Below are 25,395 nucleotides of genomic sequence, written 5' to 3' on the forward strand. Positions count from 1 at the left end.
TAACGTAATGTAAAGTAACGTAATGTAAAGTAACGTAATGTAAAGTAACGTAATGTAAAGTAACGTAATGTAAAGTAACGTAATGTAAAGTAACGTAATGTAAAGTAACGTATTGTATAGTATTGTATTGAATGGAATGGAATCGAATGGAATCGAATGGCATCAAATGGCATCGAATGACATCGTATGGCATCGTATCACATATCATATCATAACATAGCAAAGCATAGCATAGAATATCCTTCATCCTATATCATATATGCTATATCATATATCCTTACATTCAACAGTATTTGAAATTTTGGTAAATTTTTAACCATAGTAATTTAACTAGTAGTTTAGCAATGAAATTTTCATAATTTCTAAATTAGCGTACTTTCATGTTCCTAGAAACAGCGGCTCATTTCATTTACTTAAATAGAAGTTGGGGTGGATTTTAAAAATTGGTTTCTGGATTTCGTTTAACTCCTTCATTAGGCGGAGTCGTTTTCGAAAGCTCATTAGAGATAGCTTCGTTAATTACAGAGTACGCCGAATTACGTTAAACTTTTTGGACATTTAAAATCAAGGTCACCAGAGACTAAAACTAATTATACATTTGCCATTCTCAAGTTGGCCGATTATAAAATTTTTGAAACACATTAAAACCAGTTCAAATACAGGGATTGTTCTGAATGTTCAACCTCTTCGAAAATTTTATTAAGGCAATGATACAAATTAAAATTAAAATTATTGACATTAGTAGAAATTTCTTTGACATAATTAAATGTATGTATGTATTAGCTTGAAACACGTATTATTGCAGGCATAAGTCTTTAGTAAGTGATATAATATATACTTCTTAAAGGGAATATAACCTGCAGAGCTATCTTTACGGAAGACCCGTTCAATTTTCAAATTTCCCTGTACAGTGGCGCCAAACATTTTTAAAGCCAAAGGCAAGAGCGGCCAGAGCTGCAAACGTTGGTGTTCCACACCAAATACCTGAGGTTATATTCCCTTTAAATTAGTAATTAAACTATATCTTAAAAAAAAAGCCACTAATTAAGATTTTGTGAAAAACAATCAGATTGGATTTCATATAGTTTTATTTCACTTTTACAAAGTATAATTACATTGTATGACTTTAACAAAGAGGCAGTGATATTCATTAATTTGCAACGAACGTAAACGGGGTTGCTTTTTAGAGAAATACCATATTCAATAGTTTTAGCAAGAACCGATTTACGCAAGGAAGAATTTGGGTGATTTTCTGTTATACCGACGCCCCCCACTATACCAGGGTTCATCTTGACTTTAGGTCTAGCGCAAGTACGTTATATTTAATAATATTTGCATATCGAGCATATCGAGTATAACTTATATTTTTAATCTAAAAATATAGTTTAATTAAATTAAATTAAATTAAATTAATATTTAATTAAGTTTAATTTTATTTAATTTTATTAAATTTAATTAAATTCTAGGGTTAAATTAAATTTAATTAAATTCTAGGGTTAAATTTAATTTAATTAAATTTTAAATTAAATTTAATTAAATTCTAGGGTCAAATTAAATTAAATTAAATTAAATTAAATTAAACTTAATTTTATTAAGTTTAATTAAATTCTGGCGTTAAATTTAATTAAATTTTGGCATTAAATTTAATTAAATTCTAGCGTTAAATTTAATTAATTAAATTAAATTTAATTTAATTTAATTTATATTTATTTATAAATTATTTCGTAGATTTCTATTGATAATGTTATTTTATTCATTTTTAATTAATATTATAAACAGAACTCAGTTTATAAAAAATATGTAACAGCATTTTCCAAAAGTATATTTAGAAGTAGCTATAAATTTTAAAATTTTGTATTTGTGAAAGTTGGCATTTTTAATACTTTCGATTCCACTCACTAGATGACGCCATCCATCTCTTACAAAAATAAATAAAAAAATTGGTGGAACTACATGGAAATTAGAACTGCCGGTTCTAAATTCTTCCTTGAGTAAGTTGGCTCTGGGTTTTAGCACTGCATCATCGACCACTACGTATTAAACGGCACAAATCAGGAGCAAAATGAATTGAAAACGGGGATGTTGTACAAAATATCGCGTCAAATCGCGGCATCAATATAAAAGCGATTCCTAAAACGATTCCATTGTTTATAAAAATTTCTTCTCTGTTTTAATTAAAAACGCAATGGAATGTCATTGAATCTTACACAGTCTATTCAAGCGACAATATGGCACGGCTTAAATTACCCATTTTCTATGAAAATAAATCGAAACGCAATAAATAGAAAAAAATCCTTCCGAATATCGGTGTCGTTCATTTCGTCCAACTGAACGCGCTCGAGTACCCGCACCGGCGCGTTCATTCGGTGACTCGCGTTATAGTCGACCTTGATTCTTGACGAACTTTTTGCACTTGCACGATCTAACCGTCCTAATTCTGTACGTGCGCCGCTCTCCATTTCGACAAATCAGATGCACCCTTTTACGTCTGACGACGTCGTTGACGCATCGCCATTCGGTCGTCGACCGTTTCGACCATTCGTCGACCACTTCGGTGTACCACGGCAGCTCGGACACGGGAAGGCAGATTCCCGAACACACCACTTCCGTGATGGGTTTAACGGAAGTACAGAATCCGTCAGAAATGTAGCGTTTGGAACGTAATTCTTTGCACCCCAGTTGCACGTCTGAAATGAGAAATTTTATTGTTAGACGAAATTAAGTTTCTCAATCCGCGTTGAGTTTGAAAGTTCTCTCCACACTGTTTAAGGGGGAAGACTACAGTAGCGATTGTCTACTTTTGCGCTATTTCAAGCTGAACTCTTTTAATTTTGTATTTCAACTTATAAAATTAATATTTTAATGTTTAGTGCTTAAAATAATTTTGACAATTTTAAATTTAAAAGTAGTTAAGTTATTACGTTTTAATTCGGACCCCCGGAGCTAAACAAGTTGGCCAGCACCCAAACTACCCTTTAGTTAGGACCTTATATCTCGTTAACTATTGATATTAGAATTATCAAAATTATTTTAAGCACTAGAGGAAGGTTCAGCCTAAAAAGAAAAATATAATTCAATTATGTAATTGTTAAAACAGAAACGTTCAGCTTGATCGAAAAAGATTCTTTTACTGTATTCTTCCCCCTTAAAACGATTTTTTCCCCTAGTTCTTCGGTTTCCCCTTATCATAAAAATTTAACTTAACATAACAGTAGGTAGTTTCTTTTCGATTGTTCCGGGATTTCGGAGTAAGGCAAGAAGAGTAACGCTATAAGGTCATTTTACTCCGATTCTGTGGTGGCGAATATTTTGAGGTGGAGTAAATACGTTTTTCCAAAATGGCTGAGTGTGGCCTTTTTAGCAGATAAATTCTGGCTAGCAGTCGACAAAATCCAATTTACTCCTTTACACCTCCTTTTCAGAAGTAGTAAAAAGAGTAGCCCTAATAACAAGCGAATAGTTTATGGGGCTGAGTAATTCTAATCCCCGTCTTAGGTTGAATAGAGTACACTTTTAGTCCGAGAATAGGCGAAAAGAAGGCAATTAGTAATAGTAAGTGTAGGGAGATGTTGATTCGCGTGGCATGAAGGTCTTGCCACCACCCTCCTAGGCGTAGTAGTCCTGCCACTTGAATTAAAGATATTATAACTCGGGCATAAGGTAGTGTCTCGGGTATTAGCCTAGCTTATTATTATTATCATTATTTCTCCAGCTATTTATGTAAAATAATGCGATTACAAATACAAGGAATGTCATTGCGAAATGTCTAGCATAATAAATACGTAATTACAGTTGCTCTTTTGAGATGAATTCCGCATTACTGGCAGAGAGAGACAGAGCAGGAAACGGGGTTTCCGTAACAACAGTGTACTATTTATTTTAATTAAAATTGCGGTTGACGTATAAATAACTGCGACGCGCTGTGGAAAAGGATTCGTCACCGCTAACCGGTAGAGCGTTATCTTTTGTTGCTAGTTATTGGATTATTATATGTTAATGGTAAACCTCGTGCTCGTTTCTACTAATGTAATAAATTATCTTACATTAAAGAATAATTATATTATTTTTATGGGAAAATAATTTTAGCATAATAAAGGCCTATTCACACGAACCAACATTTTTCCCATTTTTATTTGGTTAAGGGCAACAGAATGGATTGATTTTTGAGGTATGGGCAACATAATCGATTGATTTTTGACGTATGGGCAACAGAATCGATTGATTTTTTAGGGTTGGGCTACAGAATCGTTTGATTTTTGAGGGTTGGGCCTCGGTCATAAAAAACCGGCCGTTCTTCCAAACCTGTCCAACAAATGCGTTTGTAAGGCCAACATTCTTTGGAACGTTTCCCCCCCCCCCCTTTCACGAGGTCAGCAATGTTTTAAAAAATATTTCCTCGTTTAGAATAAATAATATTATATCAATAATACGTTAAATAGTTTATCATTTGAGTTTTCTTAAGTATTTTATATTTAAAAGTCGAGTTATTTGTTATGATAACTGAACGTGTTTTATTACTTTAAGTAAAACACGCGATAATGGTTCGTTAAAAAGAGTTAAAGCTAAAAGCAATTATTTTTTTATTTAAAAAGAAATTAATTATAAATCACAAGGACAAACCGATAACGAAACTTTAGAAATTTTTATCTAATTTTAACTGAGCTATATAACATTTAAAAAGGCGATTTAGGTCAAATATCTTTAAAAAACTCGAATGATAAAATTTACGAAATACAAATTACGTGTAGTATTAATTACAAATATTTGGAGATAAAAAATACTAACTCCAACATTTTGGGTTAGCACCAAGATTTTAATTTTAATTTATCTAATATACAAGATTTTTCAAAAAGTTAAATTAAAATGAAAATTCTAGAATTTTTGCATGTAAGAATATTGACATATTATGTAAAATCTTGTATATGTTAAAGAATTTTGTAATTGAATATCTAATTAATCTGACAAGGAGACGACCCGAGGTGATAATCACCGATTTTGTTCAAACTCGGGTATAGTGTATACCTCCATATACCTTAAAAAACCTGCAAGGGAAAAGTTGCGACGGCCTTTCGTTTTGCCATGGCAACCGAAAACGTTTTTGACAACATGATTTGGAATTTTTCCATTGAAAATAACATGGGAATCTGAAGGAATTTAAGGATCCCCCTGTGAAACCTTTTAAAAAATTAAAAATTTTGAAAATTTCAAAAACGTTAAAAATACATTTAAATTGATTTTAAAAATTAAATTTAATCAAGTTTAAATGCAATTTGGTCAATTGGGGGACCCTTAAAATCCTTCAGATTCCCATGTTATTTTCAATGGAAATAATTCCAAATCATGTTGTCAAAAACGTTTTCGGTTGCCATGGCAAAACGAAAGCCCGTCGCAACTTTTCCTTTGCAGGTTTTTCAAGTTACATGGAGGTGTAAATGATACTCGAGTTTGAACAAAATCGTTGATTATCACCTCGGGTCGTCTCCTTTGTAAGTGTAGCGAAATTTAAAAATATTTGAGAAAATTTTTATTTCTATACATCAGACATTTTGACTTAGCACCAAGATTAAAGTCTAATTTTTAAATTTTATAAATTAAATAATGTCATTTTTCCCAGTAACCGGATATCTAACACTCTGTATATTTTGTTAGTAGAATTTAAATATGACGCCTCTGTTAACAGGTCAATACCGTGATAAAATAAGGTTTATATTAAAATATTCCAAACGTTTTACGGTCAGTGAAACTGGTCCTCTGTTATGTAAACTACGGCATTAAGGGGGAAGACTACAGTGGCCATTGTCTAGTTTCGCGCTATTTCAAGCTGAACTCTTTTAATTTGGAATTTTAACTTATAAAATTAATATTTAAGTGTAGAACAGCCTATTGTTTAGTGCTTAAAATAATTTTGACAATTTTAAATTTAAAAGTAATTAAGTTATTACATTTTCATTTGGACCCCCGGAGCTAAACAAGTTGGGCAAGCGCCCAAACTACCCTTTAGTTAGGACTTTATATCTCGTTAACTATTGATATTACAATTAACAAAATTATTTTAAGCACTAGAGGAAGGTTCAGCCTAAAAAGAAAAATATAATTCAATTATGTAATTGTTAAAACAGAAACGTTCAGCTTGAACGAAAAATAGGCTTTTACTGTATTCTTCCCCCTTAACTGAACTTTTTTCTCTTTGCGGTTGATTTATGGGTTAACTTTCTTTGAAAGGGGCAATTAAGATTGAAGCCCGATTGAAGCGCGCCTTTCTAACGGGCCAAAACACAGCAGCAGTCAATCCGGATTTTAATTTTTCCCATGAAAGATCAACTCGCGAAGAAACTACGCTATTCAGTCTTTCTTATCAAAAGGTTATGTCTTCTTTATGAGAATGACACGGCTCACTTGACAGTTCTCCAACGCTAGCTTCGCAATATTCCCTTCCTTTGATGATACTGTCAAATTACCGTCTGGTTTCCCACGCATCATTTTAACTACAATCTAGTTTTGTTTATTATCTCTCTGCAGCTATAACAGAGTCATATAAATTTGGCGAAGACGGATTTAATTTATTAGTAAGAGCGTTTTATCACTGAGTTGGTTGACATTAAATAAGTCAAAATAATATTTTCAGAGTTTTCAATCAGCCCAATTTTTATGTAAATATAATTTAAATATGAATATATTTTACTTGCATAAAATAAATGATCAAAAATAAAATCTAGAAATTTTTAAAAGGGGCTATAGACCTTGTTGACGTAAGTAAAAAGTATCGAATCGATTATGAAGTTCGCGCGTAAGCCGCAAATGAAAGTGGCGCTGTGTGTAACTACCAGATAACGTCGATGAGGAATCTCACGTGTCAGTTTATTTTATGACCACAGATATATACTCTTTTACGAAGTCGGCCATTTCATTACAGGCCTAATTTAAAATAGTACAGGCAAGGGCACCTGCCAGTGGCGTAACTAGGAACCCCGGGGTCAACTCGCGAAAAAGAACTCGGGGCCCTTTTAAATAACACCGATTTTAATCATAAACGTTTGGGGGCCCCTATTTCACGGGGGCCAATGCGGGGGCGCTATTTACGCCACTGTCGCCTGCACGTGCTCATCAGCTCGAGACGTCGCGTGCACTTGACCGCGTGAATCGGCCTTGCATGCACTATTTGAAATCAGACAGTAATAAAATGGCAGCTCTCACAAATAAGGATATAAAATAGTGTTTAGATAAAGTTCTAGTATTGGGTGCTGGCTCGTAGCGCCGTAGGCATACTTCATAGCTAAGCCACGCTTTGAAACAACTACCATGACATTATATCACTTCATATATCACGAGGCAGTGGAGGCTACGAAATAACCACGTGACCCCCATAGGCATATTTATGTCATGGCGCGTTTACCATGGCAACGAATACAGGTCACACCCACGACCAAGCTACGAATAATTATTCGCCAATGTAAACATTTAGGTTAAAGCCCCTTTAACACAACGCATTTGATTTTAATATCAAATAATTTACCTGTTTATTTTGATTTGATAACCGCCAATAGGCGCTTAAATAAATCATCCTCCAAGAAAATCGCCAATAAGTAATTTTTCCGAGAGCCTGGATATTCAAGGTATTGTTTATGTAGAGCTTGTTGAAATAATGGAAACTTTTCACCTGTAAACAGAACGTCGTGTTTTTGCCAAGCCTTAAAATGTCAAAAATCTACCTGGTTCAAAGGGAACGCTTGTTGCAGCCGTAAAGGTGAAAAATTTACATTATTTTAACAAGCACTATATAAACAGTGAATTGCGGGTCCTGGCTCTCGGAAATATTACTTCTTGGCGATTTCCTTAGAGGATGAATTATTGAATCGTCTATTTGGTATATTCTAGCAACCCAGTTCGATAGTCCGAACCACGTTCGCCTCCCACCTGTTTTAGGCCTCGTTTTTCGAAGGCTGGTCGCAAATTTCGTCGTCATGCTGATTACCGATAGCCAAAAATTGCCATTCACTTTTGCAACCCACGATTATTTTTTCTCCTCTAAGTCTAAAAAACGTGATTTTCCCCCCGAACTGTGTAGGATTTAAAATGTTCCATAGATGCGTACGCATATCGTGGTTGTTATATCTTAAATTGGATGTTCTCTTATCTCGGACTAGGGTGTGATTTCGCTTATTAGGTGGTGTCGTGGGAAGCGATCACATTTAGGAGTATTTTGGGTGTCAGTTTTACTTTTGCATTATGAAGTGAAACGCATTTTTGGAATAACATTTTCGAAGTTTTTATTTTGGAATGTATTGACCTCATAGGGTGTACATGTACCTTTTTGCTCGAGTTTTTTGTGTACTAAAAACGAAATTTATTAAAAACAAACTACGATTATATTATTATTAAGAGCAAACAACGAATATTATATTATTATTAGGAGCAAACAACGAATATTATATTATTATTAGGAGCAAACAACGAATATTATATTATTATTAGGAGCAAACAACGAATATTATATTATTATTAAGATCAAACAACGAATATTATATTATTTTTAAGAGTAAACAACGAATATTATATTATTATTAAGAGCAAACAACGAATATTATATTACTATTAAGAGCAAACTACGAATATTATATTATTATTAAGAGCAAATAACGAATATTATATTACTATTAAGAGCAACAACGAATAAATAGATAGATTTATTAGAATTTATTAAAAGGTTAAAAAGGTCAAACTATACCGTGACTCTGAATATCTTAAATATTTCCAGTAGAACTACTAGGGGTGTGGAAAGCACCACAGATCCCCCCAGAAGGGGTGACACTCTCCGTAGGAAATGATTCCGTGTGTTTAAATTTTCTATATATTCACAATTTTGTTGTACTATTTTTTAACAATCAAATTTTGATTCAAATTCAAAAACAACTCTACGAGTTTTCCCCCTAGAATTGCTATGCTCAAGCAAAATCCTTCTATGATTCACCTAATTCATAGGTGAGTGGAGGGGTTAGATCTTTCGTCTCGCAGCAAAAGGAGCAGGGTTCGATCCCAGTTTGTCGCCCTGACTGAACCCGTTGCTAATACTTTCGCGTTGAAACCACCCTCCTACGTAATATTACCCAGTCACCTGAATTAACGGCATTAAAAGTCACTAGATGACCCAACTGATTTAATTATTTTTATTATTATTCATCTGTGCCACAGTGCAGTTTGATAAACTTTTTCCGCATACTTTGATTTACAACATTATAATTGCTCTTTTAATTGAGTAATTATTAGTAGTATTTCACGCTCAAAAATAAAATTGATATCGGTCAATTGGTTTCTTAATTTTTATATTAGTTCTATTTACTATAGTATATTCAATAAAACCTTTACTTTATTCAATAATTTGTATTTTATTTATATAAAAGTGGTTACTCCGCTGTTTTATGTTAGTCTCATTCGCTCGTAAGTAATCTTATCACTAGGATAATCCTCCAATACTATTTGACAATATAGGTTTTGCAGTTTATTTATTAGTGTACCCTAATAACTAACTTCCCCGTAAACTAAACGAACGAAATGGTGTTCAGAAAACAAACAGTCTTGACATCGAGCCGTCTTGAAACTATCCGAAGATTAAAATGGATTATCTCGGTAACAAGTTGAAACCACAGGGGCGTCTTCGTTCGTACGAGAGCAGTTGCTTTTTGAAGACCCCGAGTTTTCGATGGCACCGTTCCAAATATAACCCCATCTATCGGTTGTATAAGTCGCCGTTTTTTGGGAGCTTCTGACACCGCTGTCTGGCTTATCCTCGACGTGACTGTTGGGAGGAGACCCTAAAACAACAACTAACGACGTAAGGCGATAACCTTCCTTCTCACCGGGCCTTTGGGTGTTAAATCTTTTCGGTAACATATTGTCGAAATCTGCGCCAAATCTTCTAAAAATTCTCAATCTCCTCTCACTAGAATATGAACTTAAACAACCGCTTTCGACGTTCGCGAGAGAGGAGTTAAAAGAGGCGCTATTACTCACCTCGATAGTTTAGAAAAAAATCAGCTTTTAAAACCAATTAACCCCTTTAAACTCTAGAGACGGGGATTTCTCCCACTTTCAGCTAAATGCGTCACATTTCGTCATTCGACGTCTGCTACATTACTCCAAATTCCGCACGATATAGCCGCGTTCACACTAGACACTTTGGAACCGTTTTTAAATGGTTTCGAAAGATAAAATTGAACATTTTCGGTGTCGATTGTATTAATAGCCATACGATAAATACATTCGACAGCAAAATTTTACAGTTTGATCTTTCGAAACCGTTTTAAAACGGTTTCAAAGTGTCTAGTGTGAACGCGGCTTATTTGTTTATAAAACTTTCGGTTTTTCTCTAAGCCTTTCTTTACGTGGAATGGCTTTAACGAGCTCTACTTTCCAGTGAATAATTTATCGTCGTTAGTCGCTCTTCGAGTGCTTTACCGATTTTCTAAAATTAATTTCTCCAGCTCAAGAGTGATATAGGCATACCGAATAATAATTTTACGTAATAATAACTCTTTTAATAACTACAAATTAATTAATATTAATAATTAATAAGTACATAATATTAAAAATTAAAAATTATTTAATATCAATAATGAATAATCAAATAATATTGATAATTGAAAATTAATAAATATTTTGAATTTTAAATTAAAAAATACTAATAATTAAAAATTAATTATTATTAATAACTAAAAATTAGTTAATATTAATGTTTGATAATTAATTAATATTCATGATTTAAAACGAATAAGTATTAATAATTAACAATTAACAATTTAAAATGAGCTAATATTATTATTTAAAAATCGAAAATGAACTAATATTAATATTTAAAAATCAAAAATGAATTAAAATTAAAAATTAAAAATGAATTAAAATTAAAAATTAAAAATGAATTATAATTAATAATGAATTAAAATTAATAATGAATTAAAATTAATAATGAATTAAAATTAATAATAAATTAAAATTACTAATGAATTAAAATTAATAATGAATTAAAATTAATAATAAATTAAAATCACTAATGAATTAAAATTACTAATGAATTAAAATTACTAATGAATTAAAATTACTAATGAATTAAAATTAATAATGAATTAAAATTAATAATGAATTAAAATTAATAATGAATTAAAATTAATAATGAATTAAAATTAATAATGAGTTAAAATTAATAATGAATTAAAATTAATAATGAGTTAAAATTAATAATGAATTAAAATTAATAATGAATTAAAATTAATAATGAGTTAAAATTAATAATGAATTAAAATTAATAATGAGTTAAAATTAATAATGAATTAAAATTAATAATGAATTAAAATTAATAATGAGTTAAAATTAATAATGAATTAAAATTAATAATGAATTAAAATTAATAATGAATTAAAATTAATAATGAATTAAAATTAATAATTAATTTAAATTTAATAATGATTTTAAATTAATAATTAATTTAAATTAATAATTAATTAAAATTAATAATGAATTAAAATTAACAATGAATTTAAATTAATAATGATTTTAAATTAATAATGAATTTATATTAATAATGAATTTAAATTAATAATGAATTAAAATTAATTATGAATTAAAATTAAAAATTAAAAATTAATTATGAATTAAAATTAAAAATTAAAAATGAATTGAAAATGAAAATTGTAAATTAAAAATGAATTGAAATTGAAAATTGTAAATTAAAAATGAATTGAAATTGAAAATTGGAAATTAAAAATGAATTGAAATTGAAAATTGGAAATTAAAAATGAATTGAAATTAATAATGAATTAAAATTAAAAATTAAAAATGAATAGAAATTGAAAATTGGAAATTAAAAATGAATTGAAATTGAAAATTGAAAATTAAAAATGAATTGAAATTGAAAATTAAAAATGAATTGAAATTGAAAATAATAAATGAATTAAAATTAGAAATTAAAATTGAATTAATTTTAATTAGAAAAATTAAAAATGAATTAATATTAATAACTAAAAATTAAAAATGAATTAATATTAATAAGGAAAAATTAATTAATTTCAATAACTATCATTACTAATACTAACATTAATAATTAATATTAATATTAATATTAATAATTATAATAATTAATATTGATATTATTAATTATAAATAATAGTTAGTAATAATAATTAATACGTTATAATATCCTTGAGCTATCTACCGTTCTAAGACTGCAACTGAGTATAATTTAGAACCGAAATATAAAATAAACAAAATTAATATTCATTAATAAAAATATATTAATAATATTTTTAGGACTAGGTTTTAAGAACACATAAAACGTTTGTTTTTTTTTTCAAGTAAATAATAAACAAATAATAATATTTTGTCTTAAAAACAATCTTTTTATTTCTACTTCGGGAGAGAGTGGGACTATTTTGAGACGATGTTTAGAGTCTCTCCTGATCTCCTTCATGCTCGAAAACTAAGCTCAGGGCGGTATTTCATTGGTTCCCTAAAACTAACGCGATTGAAGAGCATGCCAGTGACGTTTTGCCTTCCCCCCTCTCGTGCCGAGGGGAAATTCGAGTATGAAACCCGTGGATTATCTCAACACAGCCATTAGAAATAAATAAATCCTGGATCCTATAGGAACGCGTAAAGCGAACAATTTGACCATTCCTACAGAATGTTATCTCGGAAAATATCCATCTTGTTACAGAAAGGTGCGGAAAGTGATTGATCAAATGCAATTCAAGGCGCAATATCCCGAGGCGCATTGGCTTTTAATGATTGCATTTAGCGATGATAAAACATCATTAAAGAGAGGGCTTCGAAAACGCCATTGATGATATCAAGATCTTGATATCATCAAATGGATAAGCTTTCAGGCCAGGAAATTATATCCGAAATACAAATGACCCACATTGAACACACTCGACTTCCGAACAAGGGGATTTCTTTTTGAGGAAATGCGAAGTAGCTGGAAACTGCTTATAGTGCTTATATGACCCCTGGTTTAATCATAAAAAGAAAAAAAAACATCTTTCAATTATGGATGTATTAAGTAAAAGTCCCCGGCGTTGTGTTTGATCTGCCATTCTGTTTATGAATTGTAAGTCACGAGATATCACATTATAAGCCGTCACCGAATAGACTTTACTGCGTTTCGGAAGTTTGTCCGCGTCGTCTGGTGACCGTTGGTTTTACACGCGTAGTTGAAAGTTTTTTAGAAAACTCGCAGCTGGGTCGAAGATTGGTAATTGAGTGGCCCGGGGCACGCAATAAGCCAAGTGGGGTCTTTTCAATGGTCCCATATTACCAGTTTCGTTCCCTAGCGGATGTTTGAGGAAATATATTGGCTTGTTTACGTTTAGTAAGGTTTATAGAATGAAAATACACGAAGATGGTCTTATTACACCACCCCGGCTGTAGGTACGATACAGGTCAAACCGTGGGGTCATTTATGATAGCTTTTGTGTGTCTTACTTGTGGAATAAAACGTTTTAAATATATTTTACGTGATTATAAATTAATGGATTGTGCCAGTCGGCAAATTTTTCATTTTCCATTGTAAGACATATTATTAATTTTATTAATTATTTACATTATATTTATATCCTTATGAGGAATTACCTTAATATCGATGTAAAATATAAAAACAAACGTTTCCACATTGTCAGTATAAGTACTTTGGTTATAACGTTTTGTAAGTAATTAAATTAATTATTAATGTCTTACTATGGAGAATGAAACAAAATATATACTAATTAAATGAATAATATGTCTTACTATGGAGAATGAAACATAAAATATATACTAATTAAATGAATAATATGTCTTACTATGGAGAATGAAACATAAAATATATACTAATTAAATTAATAATGTCTTACTATGGAGAATGAAACAAAATATGTCTTACTATGGAGAATGAAACATAAAATATATACTAATTAAATGAATAATATGTCTTACTATGGAGAATGAAACATAAAATATATACTAATTAAATGAATAATATGTCTTACTATGGAGAATGAAACATAAAATATATACTAATTAAATTAATAATGTCTTACTATGGAGAATGAAATATAAAATATATACTTATTAATATTTGTTAATATAATTATGTAACGTCTCGCAATGCTCTTTAAATATATTTGAAATTCAGTATGTATCGGTTCTTTTGAATGAAATATCTATTTTTTTTTACCTTGGAAAGCAAATTCTCAATTTATCAAGAGTATAGCCACAATCATAGTACCGTCATACTATCGTTTAGACCAGTTTTCATTTCAAGTTGCTGTAAATTTATTTGCTGAAAATGGCAATCAAACCGAATGGTTTTAAGGTCTGGTGTAACCGTATCTTAAAAAAATTTAATAAATCACAAATAACCGAAATATTTAAGTGACTTATAACCGGGTTTTTAAGATTTACCATTCTACAAAGTACAATGTTCCCACGTTGATTATCGAGTAGGATGTATTAAAAAAACATATTATTATAATATTTGGGCATATAGTCAGTTCAATTGATAGGTGGATATTTAAAAATTAATTTTTATTTTTTTCTGGGACTTCGATTTAGTCACGATTAGTTTGGGTTGATGTAACACAGCCGTAGCTTAAACATTTCCAAAATCGAATAAATGCGATAGTTCATTCGCTTCACAAGTCACTAGTTGGCTTCGGCCTGTGTGGTTCCTTGGGTATTAGCTTAGCTGGTTATGTCTTTACAGATAACCAAATCTGATTACTTCGTCTTTCCTCTGGCTTTTGATAAATATTTGCCCAATAGACGGTTCAATAAAACGCATTCAGCGATTAACTATAGAGTAATAATACATAGAACCTGAACACGCAAGTTATTCTTTATATGGTCCTTGAAGGGGGTGGTTTCAACTAGTGTAAAGCTTGTTTCCACTAGCGCTCGTAATAATGTATTTTTCTTTATGGGCGTAAAACGTGTGTCCCAAAGCATTAGTACAAACTAAGCATCAGGCTTAACCGATAATGTTTGCGTCAACACTTGCCATCACGGCGTTTTTAATTTTACCAACAATACGTAAAAAATGTGTTTATAAAGTGAATGTCCAACATAGTTGACCTGGTTTTAGCTTGAGTATGGATTATAGGCTAACCAGTCGAATTTGGTTACCAACCGAACTGAAAATATTCCATTCAGCGATCCCCTTTTCAACACGTAAGTAACAATTAAGATTGGGCAGTGTTGCCAATGTTTCAAAGTTGAAATTCCCATTGCTGGGTAGTAAATTTCCCACAAATTCCCACACCCCTATTTAGCCCCGCCCCCAACGAAAACTCAACGGAAAACATGCCATAATTTTCAAAATTTTTAAAAAATTATCTTTTTAAAATTAAATTTTATTGAAATTAAAATGTTTAAACATTTTGGTTGTTAGGCCTATGAATTGATTGATTGTAGTATTAGGAGGCACCTCCTTTATATTATTTATAAAAACCAAGATTCACGAAAATACACTGCTCTAGATAATTTCGGGCTTTCTATTGACAGTCAAATTAAAAAAACAAGGGATAAATACCCGCAGACATGAAAATTCCCACAAAAACAACGTTTTTGAAAAAAAATTACCTTTTTCCACAGAGCCAAAATAGACCCCAAAATTTCCCACAATATGGGTAATTTCCCACGACATGGCAACACTGAGAATGGGGCTTTTATCGAAGCGCCTATTCCCATGCCTTTGACCAATATAGTTTAAGGTGTGGAGTAATTATTGGCACTGGAATAGGCCAATATATTTAGGGCTAAAAGTGTACACTACGAGCGAAAGTATTCCAGTATTAAGGTTATCGCTTTTAGTAATAAAATCTTCGCGTGTTAATAAATGGTTTCTTGATCCCATTATATTTGTGGGAGATTACATTCCCTCGACTATGTTAAACTTTGACCCATCTGGTATTTCATCAATTTTACGACCAGTCACTGTTATAAGGGTAATAATTTCCGCGTCAATGTCCAGAAGAACGCTTACAAACTATTACGGAGTGATTGTCCGATTATGGATGGCGAAGGAACCAGAAGTAATCCAATCTGAGTCGCGGCCCAACAAGAAGCCATTATCCCCCATCAAAATCTCAAAATTGCTTCTGCATAGATTGATTGTTAGGCATGTAGCAATTCTTCTTGGTTGGACGGTGTACAGTGTGTTGTTGTTAAATCTGAGGCTATTGGGAATTATTTAACCGATTGTGCACTTAGACAATGTTTTATGAAATAATTTATATAAAAGTTTAAGGCTTAGGAGGTTTGCAAGTTCAATATGCCTAGTTGATGATTAATGAAATTAAAAACGACTTCGTTATATTTGCAATGTCATGCTAGGCACGACGAAACTAGTCGGACTTTCATTGTAAATATCATAAATATTTTATTAAATATGCAAATATAACGAAGTCGTTTTTAATTTCATTAATCATAAAAGTTTAAAGGAAAAGTCCAGGTTTGGTAAAACTTGGGTCTATTTGAAAGATCATGTTTAAAAAAACTCAAAAATAACAGTCGTAAAATTGTATCTTTTTTTAATGACGAGAAATTAATTTTTAAACGAGCGAAATTTACCGCCAAGCGATCTGCCATTTTTTGTTTCGGGGTGACGTTTTAGGACTTTAATCACGCGCTGTTCGCGCTATAACAGGCTTTAACAGCGCTCTGTTCCCCGCGCGCGCTTGCTCCGCGTGCGGTCTGCGGAGGGAAGGCGAAAGAAAATGGCAGCTCGCTTGGCGGTAAATTTCGCTCGTTTAAAAATTAATTTCTCGTCATTAAAAAAAGATACAATTTTGCGACTGACATTTTTTAGTATATATAAACATAATCTTTCAAATAGACCCAAGTTTTACCCAACCTGGACTTTTCCTTTAAAGGTTTTATTGAAGCCGTCAGAAAGGCACCCTTCTGGAACAGGGTGGCTCTACAAAGCGAGCGTGGCAAATAACGTATTTAAATATACACACAAACTGAGATATACAAATACATTTTTCAGTGCAAATATGTAGTATGTCGACAGAAATTCAGAAATGTAATGTAATGTAGTGTAATGTAATGTAATTACATTAATAAATTATAAATTTTATTTGTTAAAATGAAATTGATAAATTATAAAAATAATTTAATGCAATTAAGTTAATAAATTATAAAGATAATTTAACACAATTAAATTAATTAATCATAAATTTAATTTAATACAATAAATGGTAAATTTAATTTAATACAATAAATGGTAAATTTTATTTAATACAATAAATGGTAAATTTAATTTAATACAATAAATGGTAAATTTAATTTAATACAATAAATGGTAAATTTTATTTAATACAATAAATGGTAAATTTAATTTAATACAATAAATGGTAAATTTAATTTAATACAATAAATGGTAAATTTAATTTAATACAATAAATGGGAAATTTAATTTAATACAATAAATGGGAAATTTAATTTAATACAATAAATGGTAAATTTAATTTAATACAATAAATGGTAAATTTAATTTAATACAATAAATGGTAAATTTAATTTAATACAATAAATGGTAAATTTAATTTAATACAATAAATGGTAAATTTAATTTAATACAATAAATGGTAAATTTAATTTAATACAATTAAGTTAATAAATGGTTAATTTAATTTAATACAATTAAGTTAATAAATGGTAAATTTAATTTAATACAATTAAGTTAATAAATGGTTAATTTAATTTAATACAATTAAGTTAATAAATGGTTAATTTAATTTAATACAATTAAGTTAATAAATGGTTAATTTAATTTAATACAATTAAGTTAATAAATGGTTAATTTAATTTAATACAATTAAGTTAATAAATGGTTAATTTAATTTAATACAATTAAGTTAATAAATGGTTAATTTAATTTAATACAATAAATGGTAAATTTAATTTAATACAATTAAGTTAATAAATGGTAAATTTAATTTAATACAATTAAGTTAATGAAATAATAAATTAAGAAAATTAAGATAAATTAATGAAATACAAATTAATAAAGTTAAGGTAAATTAATGAAATACAAATTAATAAAGTTAAGGTAAATTAATGAAATAAAAAATAAGAATATTAAGATAAATTAATGAAATAAAAAATAAGAATATTAAGATAAATTAATGAAATATAAAATTAAGAAAATTAAGATAAATTAATTAAATACAAATTAAGAAAATTAAGATAAATTAATTAAATACAAATTAAGAAAATTAAGATAAATTAATTAAATACAAATTAAGAAAATTAAGATAAATTAATTAAATACAAATTAAGAAAATTAAGATAAATTAATGAAATACAAATTTAGAAAATTATTCTTATGCTAATAATTAATAATAATTTATTAATAATTAACAATTAATTGTTTAATGTTCGAAATTCAACACTTAAATTATTCGTATTTTTTTAAACAGCTATAAAAATATAATTTTTCCCCAAAATGTGTATTTCTTGAGAAACCTTTCCGTTTGTGATGTACAACCAACGATTTGATTGCGCATTTATATCTATTAGTCTTGAAATGTTCAAGGTTACTTTGTAAAGGCTTCTGCCATAATTCAGAGAGAGCATCGAACTAGCAGCAGCACCCTGTATGCAGAGGAGGAACGATAAACAGCGACACCCGTTTACGTGGACGTGCGTGGCCGAAAAATAACACACGTTCTCTTTATATTGAATTGGCTTATTTGTCATTGATTGATTGATTTTAGCTTTGTAGTAATTGACTATTGAGGAAAAATGGCTAACCGACGTTTACGAAATATATTTCCCTTTATAAGTTTCTTCGATAGCCAACTCTTTCACTGCTCTTTTATCCGAGAAATATATTTAGTTATAATTTAACTTGTAATAGTGCTTATTGAGAATGAGTTTTCGTTTCAATATATAGAGTAATGGCACTGTGACGTTCTAGTACGTCACCCATGCTCTTTCCTATAGATAAAAAATTTGCGCACAAATGGCGGCCATGGCCAAAGCTACGGAGTGCTACTACTCTATACGAAGTTAAACACTTTTATAGGCCTCTTCTGAAAATGGTACTATATTTAGTTTCAGGTTAAGAAAGACTTAATATCTGGTATATTTGGCGGAATTTGAGTATGAATTTCCGGTAAATCGTCGGTGGGAATTTCAAATTTGGCCTATTTACGGTTTAATTTCTAAGAATAACTGCGCGCTTTATACAATTTTAGAAAACACCAACAATTACGTTACATTTCAAAGTGATCATTTATTGATTAACCTAGATAAGACTTCAAAACAGTTGTTATAATTAGTACTACAGGTGAGGCACACTTGAGGCACACCTAAACCATGGAAACTACCACAGGAATAGAAAGCCCTGCCATTGTACGTGCTTTACTAAGATGACACGGGCAAAAGGTTCTCCCTTCATTTTCGGTTATCTCTGGTCCAATAAAAAAAAAAGGTTTGGAAATGACGGCCAATTAGATTCAAGCGGAAATGAACGGAGAACCTTTTGCCCGTAACGAGCCCGTAACACTTTTCATCGACTCTTTCTATTCCTATTGTAGTTTCTATGCCTAAACAAAATCCGTTTGGCTAGTCAAGGGTAAGTATAGAACGGGTAATGCCGAGATTACCACGTTGACCTACGCAAACGTGCGATTTCATGATAGTAAAAATTCGCTATAATGAAGCTTAAAAATATTAATGCACATTAAATTTATATTGTTCACTTTGAAATTTACGCCATGAATTAATATAACACGCGCAGAAACCTTTAGGAATTCCACAGAAAATAGGCGAAATTCGAAATTCCCGCCGCCGATTTACCGGAAGTTCGTGCTAGTATCTTTCCGCCAAATGAACTAGATATTTTGCCTTTCTTAACCTGCAAAATATTTAATATTTTTTAAATTAATTTCAAATATTTTTAGGTATATTTTTTGATGAAGTTTATAGATTTTTTTGAAAACTTAAGAACAGACCTGTGATTCGCGTTTATTAATTATTTATTAATTAATTACCGGTTTTGTATAGAGATAAACAAATAATTTAATTGATAAATTTTTGTTATAAATGCAAAAATAACAGAGACCTGCACAGCACAATGAAATATACGACTATAGCACTTAAACTAAGAATTCTAAGTGGACAGAAACCGCCTATCCGCTTTCAACTCTTAAATAAATCTTCAAGCACAAGGCTACGTATTCATACACTATGGCGTTAGCTTTATCCAACAATAATACGTTCCATATTCGACCTACAACCGCGTTCCTAAATTCAAAATTTGTGGTAGAAAAAAAAACAAGTGAAAATTCGTGACTATTAACCATATTTCTTATGAATAAACAATTCCAGAATTTCCCAATTTTTTTGGTATATTGCCGAAGATAAAAATTGGGGAAGAAGGAGAATTTAAGTTCTTTTTATTTAAAAAAAATCCTTAATTTTTGAGGCCCCGAAATTTGAGGGAAACCAAGAAAAATACGTTTCGAATCACCTGCGGTTTTCACCGAAAGTGTCGATTACATTTCTGCCTCTTTTAAACGAAATACTGAATAATTTGAGGAAAACGAACTCTTTCGAACAAACAGGCTTTTTTGAAATGTTAATTTTACAAAACGGTTTATTGCGAAAACTAGACGTGAGAATTGAATGTAGGACAAACTTGATTTAAATAATGATAGTTTAAAGAAGTTTCAATTTTGGAAATTATCAGTAAAAAATTTGTACGTTTTTTCATCTCATAAATGAATAAATGCCAGAAAAAGCGTTAAATTATTTTGGACTAAATTAACTACCATTTCTCAACGACTAAATTAAAATTATAATTTTAGTTCGGTATATCAGTTAATTTATATATTTATAAAACAAATGATAAAAGTAGTTTTAATTTCTCCAAAATTTCGTTCAGTTTTGTTTGTCTTATTGAAGCAAAGATAATCATTTCTGGAGATAATCTACTTGAAGAGTAAAATTAATTGCCTCTTCATATTTTCGTCTGAAAATATAACGTATCATTATATTTACATTTTCCCGTACTATTTACACTATAAATCGAATAAGACGTATTTTTTTCTGCCCGACTCGGTAATTATAGGTTCAGCCCATCCAATTTAGATCCAGGGCTTTATCTATTTCATCCGTCCTTTTTGCTTTGAATAGTTAGACACGTGCATGTATGTTTCGAGTTCTTCACAGACGTGTTTGATTCTTTATGCGAGGCGAAAATAACTCGTATATTTTCTCCTTTTCTTAGAAACTAATATTTATTACATTTATATGTACTTTCTTTCGCTTGACTTCTTGTATACGGCGCGTTTTTTCGGTTGAGTCTCGTCTGTCTTGAACTTACAGTATTTAAATAAAAATAATTTGAAGGAAACTTTATATTTTATCGATTTGGTCAGTCCAACCCTATGCATTAAAATATCTGATTAGAAGAATTTAAAACCACTTTTGCATAGTAAAAACGGTATTTATTTTAGAATAAACATAAAATAAAAACGACACTACTAGTTTCGTAACCGTTCGGTAACATCATCAGGTATGTACTGTACATACCTGATGATGTTACCGAACGGTTACGAAACTAGTAGTGTCGTTTTTATTTTATGTTTATTCTAAAATAAATACCGTTTTTACTATGCAAAAGTGGTTTTAAATTCTTCTAATCAGATATTTATATTTTATTCCAGAGAAATGCGTGTAAAAATAAAAAGTTAAAAGTTTAAAAATATTTCAATTATAAAATTTCCCATGAAGTTCATTTTTAATTACAATTATAAAATATAATTTTTCCATATATTATAATTAATTATATTAAAATTGTGAAATTATTTGAAATTTTTTTCCGTACAGTAGTTCTAGGTAAATTCGTTCCCTGGAATTATTATTATTAAATTATTTTCAATTTTGTTTCATTTATTACGAAAAGTAAAAATAAATGCTTGCCTACTCAAAATTAGGTCAATTTAAATTTGAATAATTGTACATTTACAATATATAATAACTTTATCCATTGACCAAATTTGGATCCAACTGCAATCGAAACAAATCTAGTTTGAATTCAATTCTGTTTGAGTAAAATAATTTTGATCAATAATTTGAAGTTCATACATTGCAATTGGATCAAATGAAATTTGTTTTGTAATTTTCTATCAAAGACGAATTTAGATCTATCCAATTTTGGATAAGATTTGGAAATCGGATTTGATCCACCATGATAATTGTTAAAAATTAGATATAAAAGTTGAGTATTTGAACTTAATTAAACCTAAAATCTTAACTCGGTGACTTATAATCATAAATAGATTAAAAAATGTACCTTTAACGTTGTATGAATGGGAGAAAAAATCGTCTTTTTTCCATTTGGAAAACCTCGAATGATTGTTTCTGGAGTGGTATTCCTGGTGTTGATTCGGCTCACTCCTGGACTGCGTCGAAGAGGTCGAGCCAGCGACGGGAGGTTTGACTGCCGACACGTTTGACCCGGCCAGAAGACCCACCGCCACGATAACCAGCGCGAGCCCCGCCGTGGAGCCCATTTGGCACACCCCGATTCGAGCTATCTAATGGTACGCTATCCTCCGGGCTCAATCTTCAGTCTTCGTACAGCGCGAATTATATAAAGAACTGAGATATTCCCTTTAATCGGGAAAGATACTTCAAAATGATGTATCGCTTAACGGACAAAAGCTGAGCAGCCCGCGTCGTACGTCTTAACAAAGTCGATACTTGGCAGAACAATCTGAAGTCGGCGGCATCTTTGTACGATTTCTACGTCGAAAAGAGTGAAGATAACTCTGTTTCTCTGGCGCGCGGTTTCAATGTTTTGCACTCGCGTCTTTTCTCGAGTGTGAATTGAGTGCGAATCCCTCAGTCTGACTCGAGGCTTCGACTTCCCTCGCACTTAAGCCCCGCGCGCGAAAGTGTGGGTCGTTCTCTCGTTCCTCGTACGATATTAGCTCTCAGTTGTATTTTGTAGATTTTTTCTCGAACGGGAAGGCTTTCGGAGAGAGAATGAAGGCACTAGCTTTTGCTTTCTTCATTCTCGTCACTTTTATTTTTTGTTCGGGAAAGTAAGAAACAAGGGGGACCTAAAGAAGACCCCCCTCCCCGGGCCCTGTTTTCGTGACAGATGCTTTCTGCGTAAATCGCTCGTTTCAGTGTGAGACCCCCCTTTCTTGTATTCGTTGGTTTTTTTCTTCAAATCATAAATAACCAATTTCGATGATGTGTATCTCTTAATTAACCGTATTTCTTTTCAACGCTGCTTTCCTCGGTGTATTATTAAACAGTGTATACTAGTGTTGGAAGTCGGAAAATGACCGAGGCCTTTTTCCGGAAAATGTTCCGTATTTTTCCGAAAAAAAATTAAAAAAGTTTTCATTCCATGATTAGTCTAATATATTGTTTGCAAATTTAAATAAGCGACATTTTCGCCTCATTTTTCTAATCTAAAAGTAAAACTAAACCTCTAGACTAGTTTAAACTGATTATTAATGTAACACTATTAACGTTTTGTAGTATGTTTACTGTTATTAGACATTTTATATCGATAAAAAGTTATTAATAACCCGTAAAAAGTATTTTATGTTTCAATTTTTATTTTTCCGATTTTCTGGAAATTTTTCCACATTTAATTTTTCCGATTTTCTGGAAATTTTTCCACATTTTATTTTTCCGATTTTCTGGAAATTTTTCTACATTTTATTTTTCCGGAAAATGAACAACTCTATAGTGACTGTATACCGTGAAAGACTCGAGTCTATAGTACTTGTGGCACATTCTGATACGTAATATTGATATGTTTTGATGGAATATGTAAAAAATATCAAATAAAATATAAGTTATCAATAGCAGAAGTAAACTATAACCTCTTCCGGGATGGAAATATGAAAACTTCAAATCGCATATAGCGAAAGCATCTATTTAACTATTGCGGATGAATACTGCTTGTTTTACGCTCTGTAATATTGCGCTTACGTTTTTGACTATTTTAGAGTCGGGAATTCTAACCCGCAAACTCCAAATTCTTTAAAAAAAAGTTCTTTAAAACTTTTCTTTTGATTTATAAATACCATAATAACTTATTACGCTCCTAAATTTTCGGGGCCAATTATTTTCCAATTATACGTTTTAAAACCGCTCAATAAAATTCCAGAAATATTGGTTAACTATTGTTTTGTTTTTAAACGAATTTGGTTTAAAGATTTTTGAAGGGAAAGTTAAGAGACTGGGCTCACTTTCAAAGTCTCTTTAAAAATTAGCCATCGTGTTTACCACCTACGAAGAGGCATTGGCTAATTATTCAAATCTAGGAACCAGGACTTTCATGTTTTAAATTCTTGAGATAATAAAACTAGTTTGGATTCCGCAGTCGATAATTAGTCTTAATCAAGTTTCGAAGTAAAGTATATAAACAAACCGGGGAATGTTCATGATTTTACTCGAGATTACAGAAAAAAAATGCCGGTTCACTCGTCTGATTTACAGAAAAATGAGAGGTTTTAAGAACATGTATTTGACGTATGCTTCCTAGACTCTTTCCAAATTTACGATTATGATCCTTTAGAAACACACTCCTGAAAAATCGTGCTCCTTATCGTATAATTACAGAGTCTGTGGAGGGTTTTGCCCATAACGGCCAAATATATTCAGAAATCGTTGAACTCCGAAAGGTTCATGGCTTTAAAAGCAAAACTCTAGATTTCATTTAAAAGCGAACGAAAGCTTATAAATATGAAACGTTCGGAGATCTTAATTCAAATGGGAATTAAATTTTAGCTTGCACTTGTAAAACCTTACTTCGTAAGACCACTTGAAACTATTTTCCATAGTTTTATGTAGAAATTTTATTTACGGAAAATATTTCAGTACCCCAGAAATGTAATTTACAATTACGCTAGTAATTATTTCTATAGAGCTCATATTTAATCTAAGGAAAATAATTATTTAAATTAGTTTTAAAATTTCCTTTTAGATATCTTTTTTAAATTGTCATTTGCAAAATATGTTTGTAACTAAATATTTAGTTCACAATATTATAGTTCTGTTCAAATAATAATATTTTAATGATATTTAGAAACCTTTAAAAACTACCAGACGTCATTAGAAGAAACATGCCACTTAATTCGCCAAGTCATTGGGGGCGAATGTATACACCGCATCATGACTCAGAAATTACCGTATGTATTACTTCGCGACTTTTGAAAAATCAGCGGCAGCCTGCGAAGGTGCATGTTCCAAGCCAAAAACGTTAGCAGTATAGGGAGATGAATACCACTCTAGCAAAAGCTATTTTGAATACTTCTCTAGAAAAATATATATTGAATACTAATCTAGTGAAAGCTAAATTGAATACTTCTCTAGAAAAATATATATTGA

General features: G+C 30.6%; 1 protein-coding gene across 1 annotated transcript; it reads right to left on the bottom strand.

Moving 5' to 3' along the window:
- Nucleotides 1–1,790: 1,790 nt before the first annotated feature.
- Nucleotides 1,791–22,899, bottom strand: LOC149943495 (sclerostin domain-containing protein 1-like). The gene is made up of 2 exons (XM_090175326.1): nucleotides 22,334–22,899; nucleotides 1,791–2,687 (listed from the first exon to the last, which is right to left on the bottom strand). Exons 1-2 carry the CDS (start codon nucleotides 22,551–22,553, stop codon nucleotides 2,377–2,379), a joined length of 531 nt encoding a protein of 176 aa, XP_090031452.1. The 5' UTR covers nucleotides 22,554–22,899; the 3' UTR covers nucleotides 1,791–2,376.
- Nucleotides 22,900–25,395: the final 2,496 nt, after the last annotated feature.

This window comes from Leiobunum rupestre, chromosome 5 (assembly GCF_980474605.1).
Source record: "Leiobunum rupestre chromosome 5, qqLeiRupe1.1.hap1, whole genome shotgun sequence".
In the NCBI taxonomy this organism is placed as follows: Eukaryota; Metazoa; Arthropoda; class Arachnida; order Opiliones; family Sclerosomatidae; genus Leiobunum; species Leiobunum rupestre.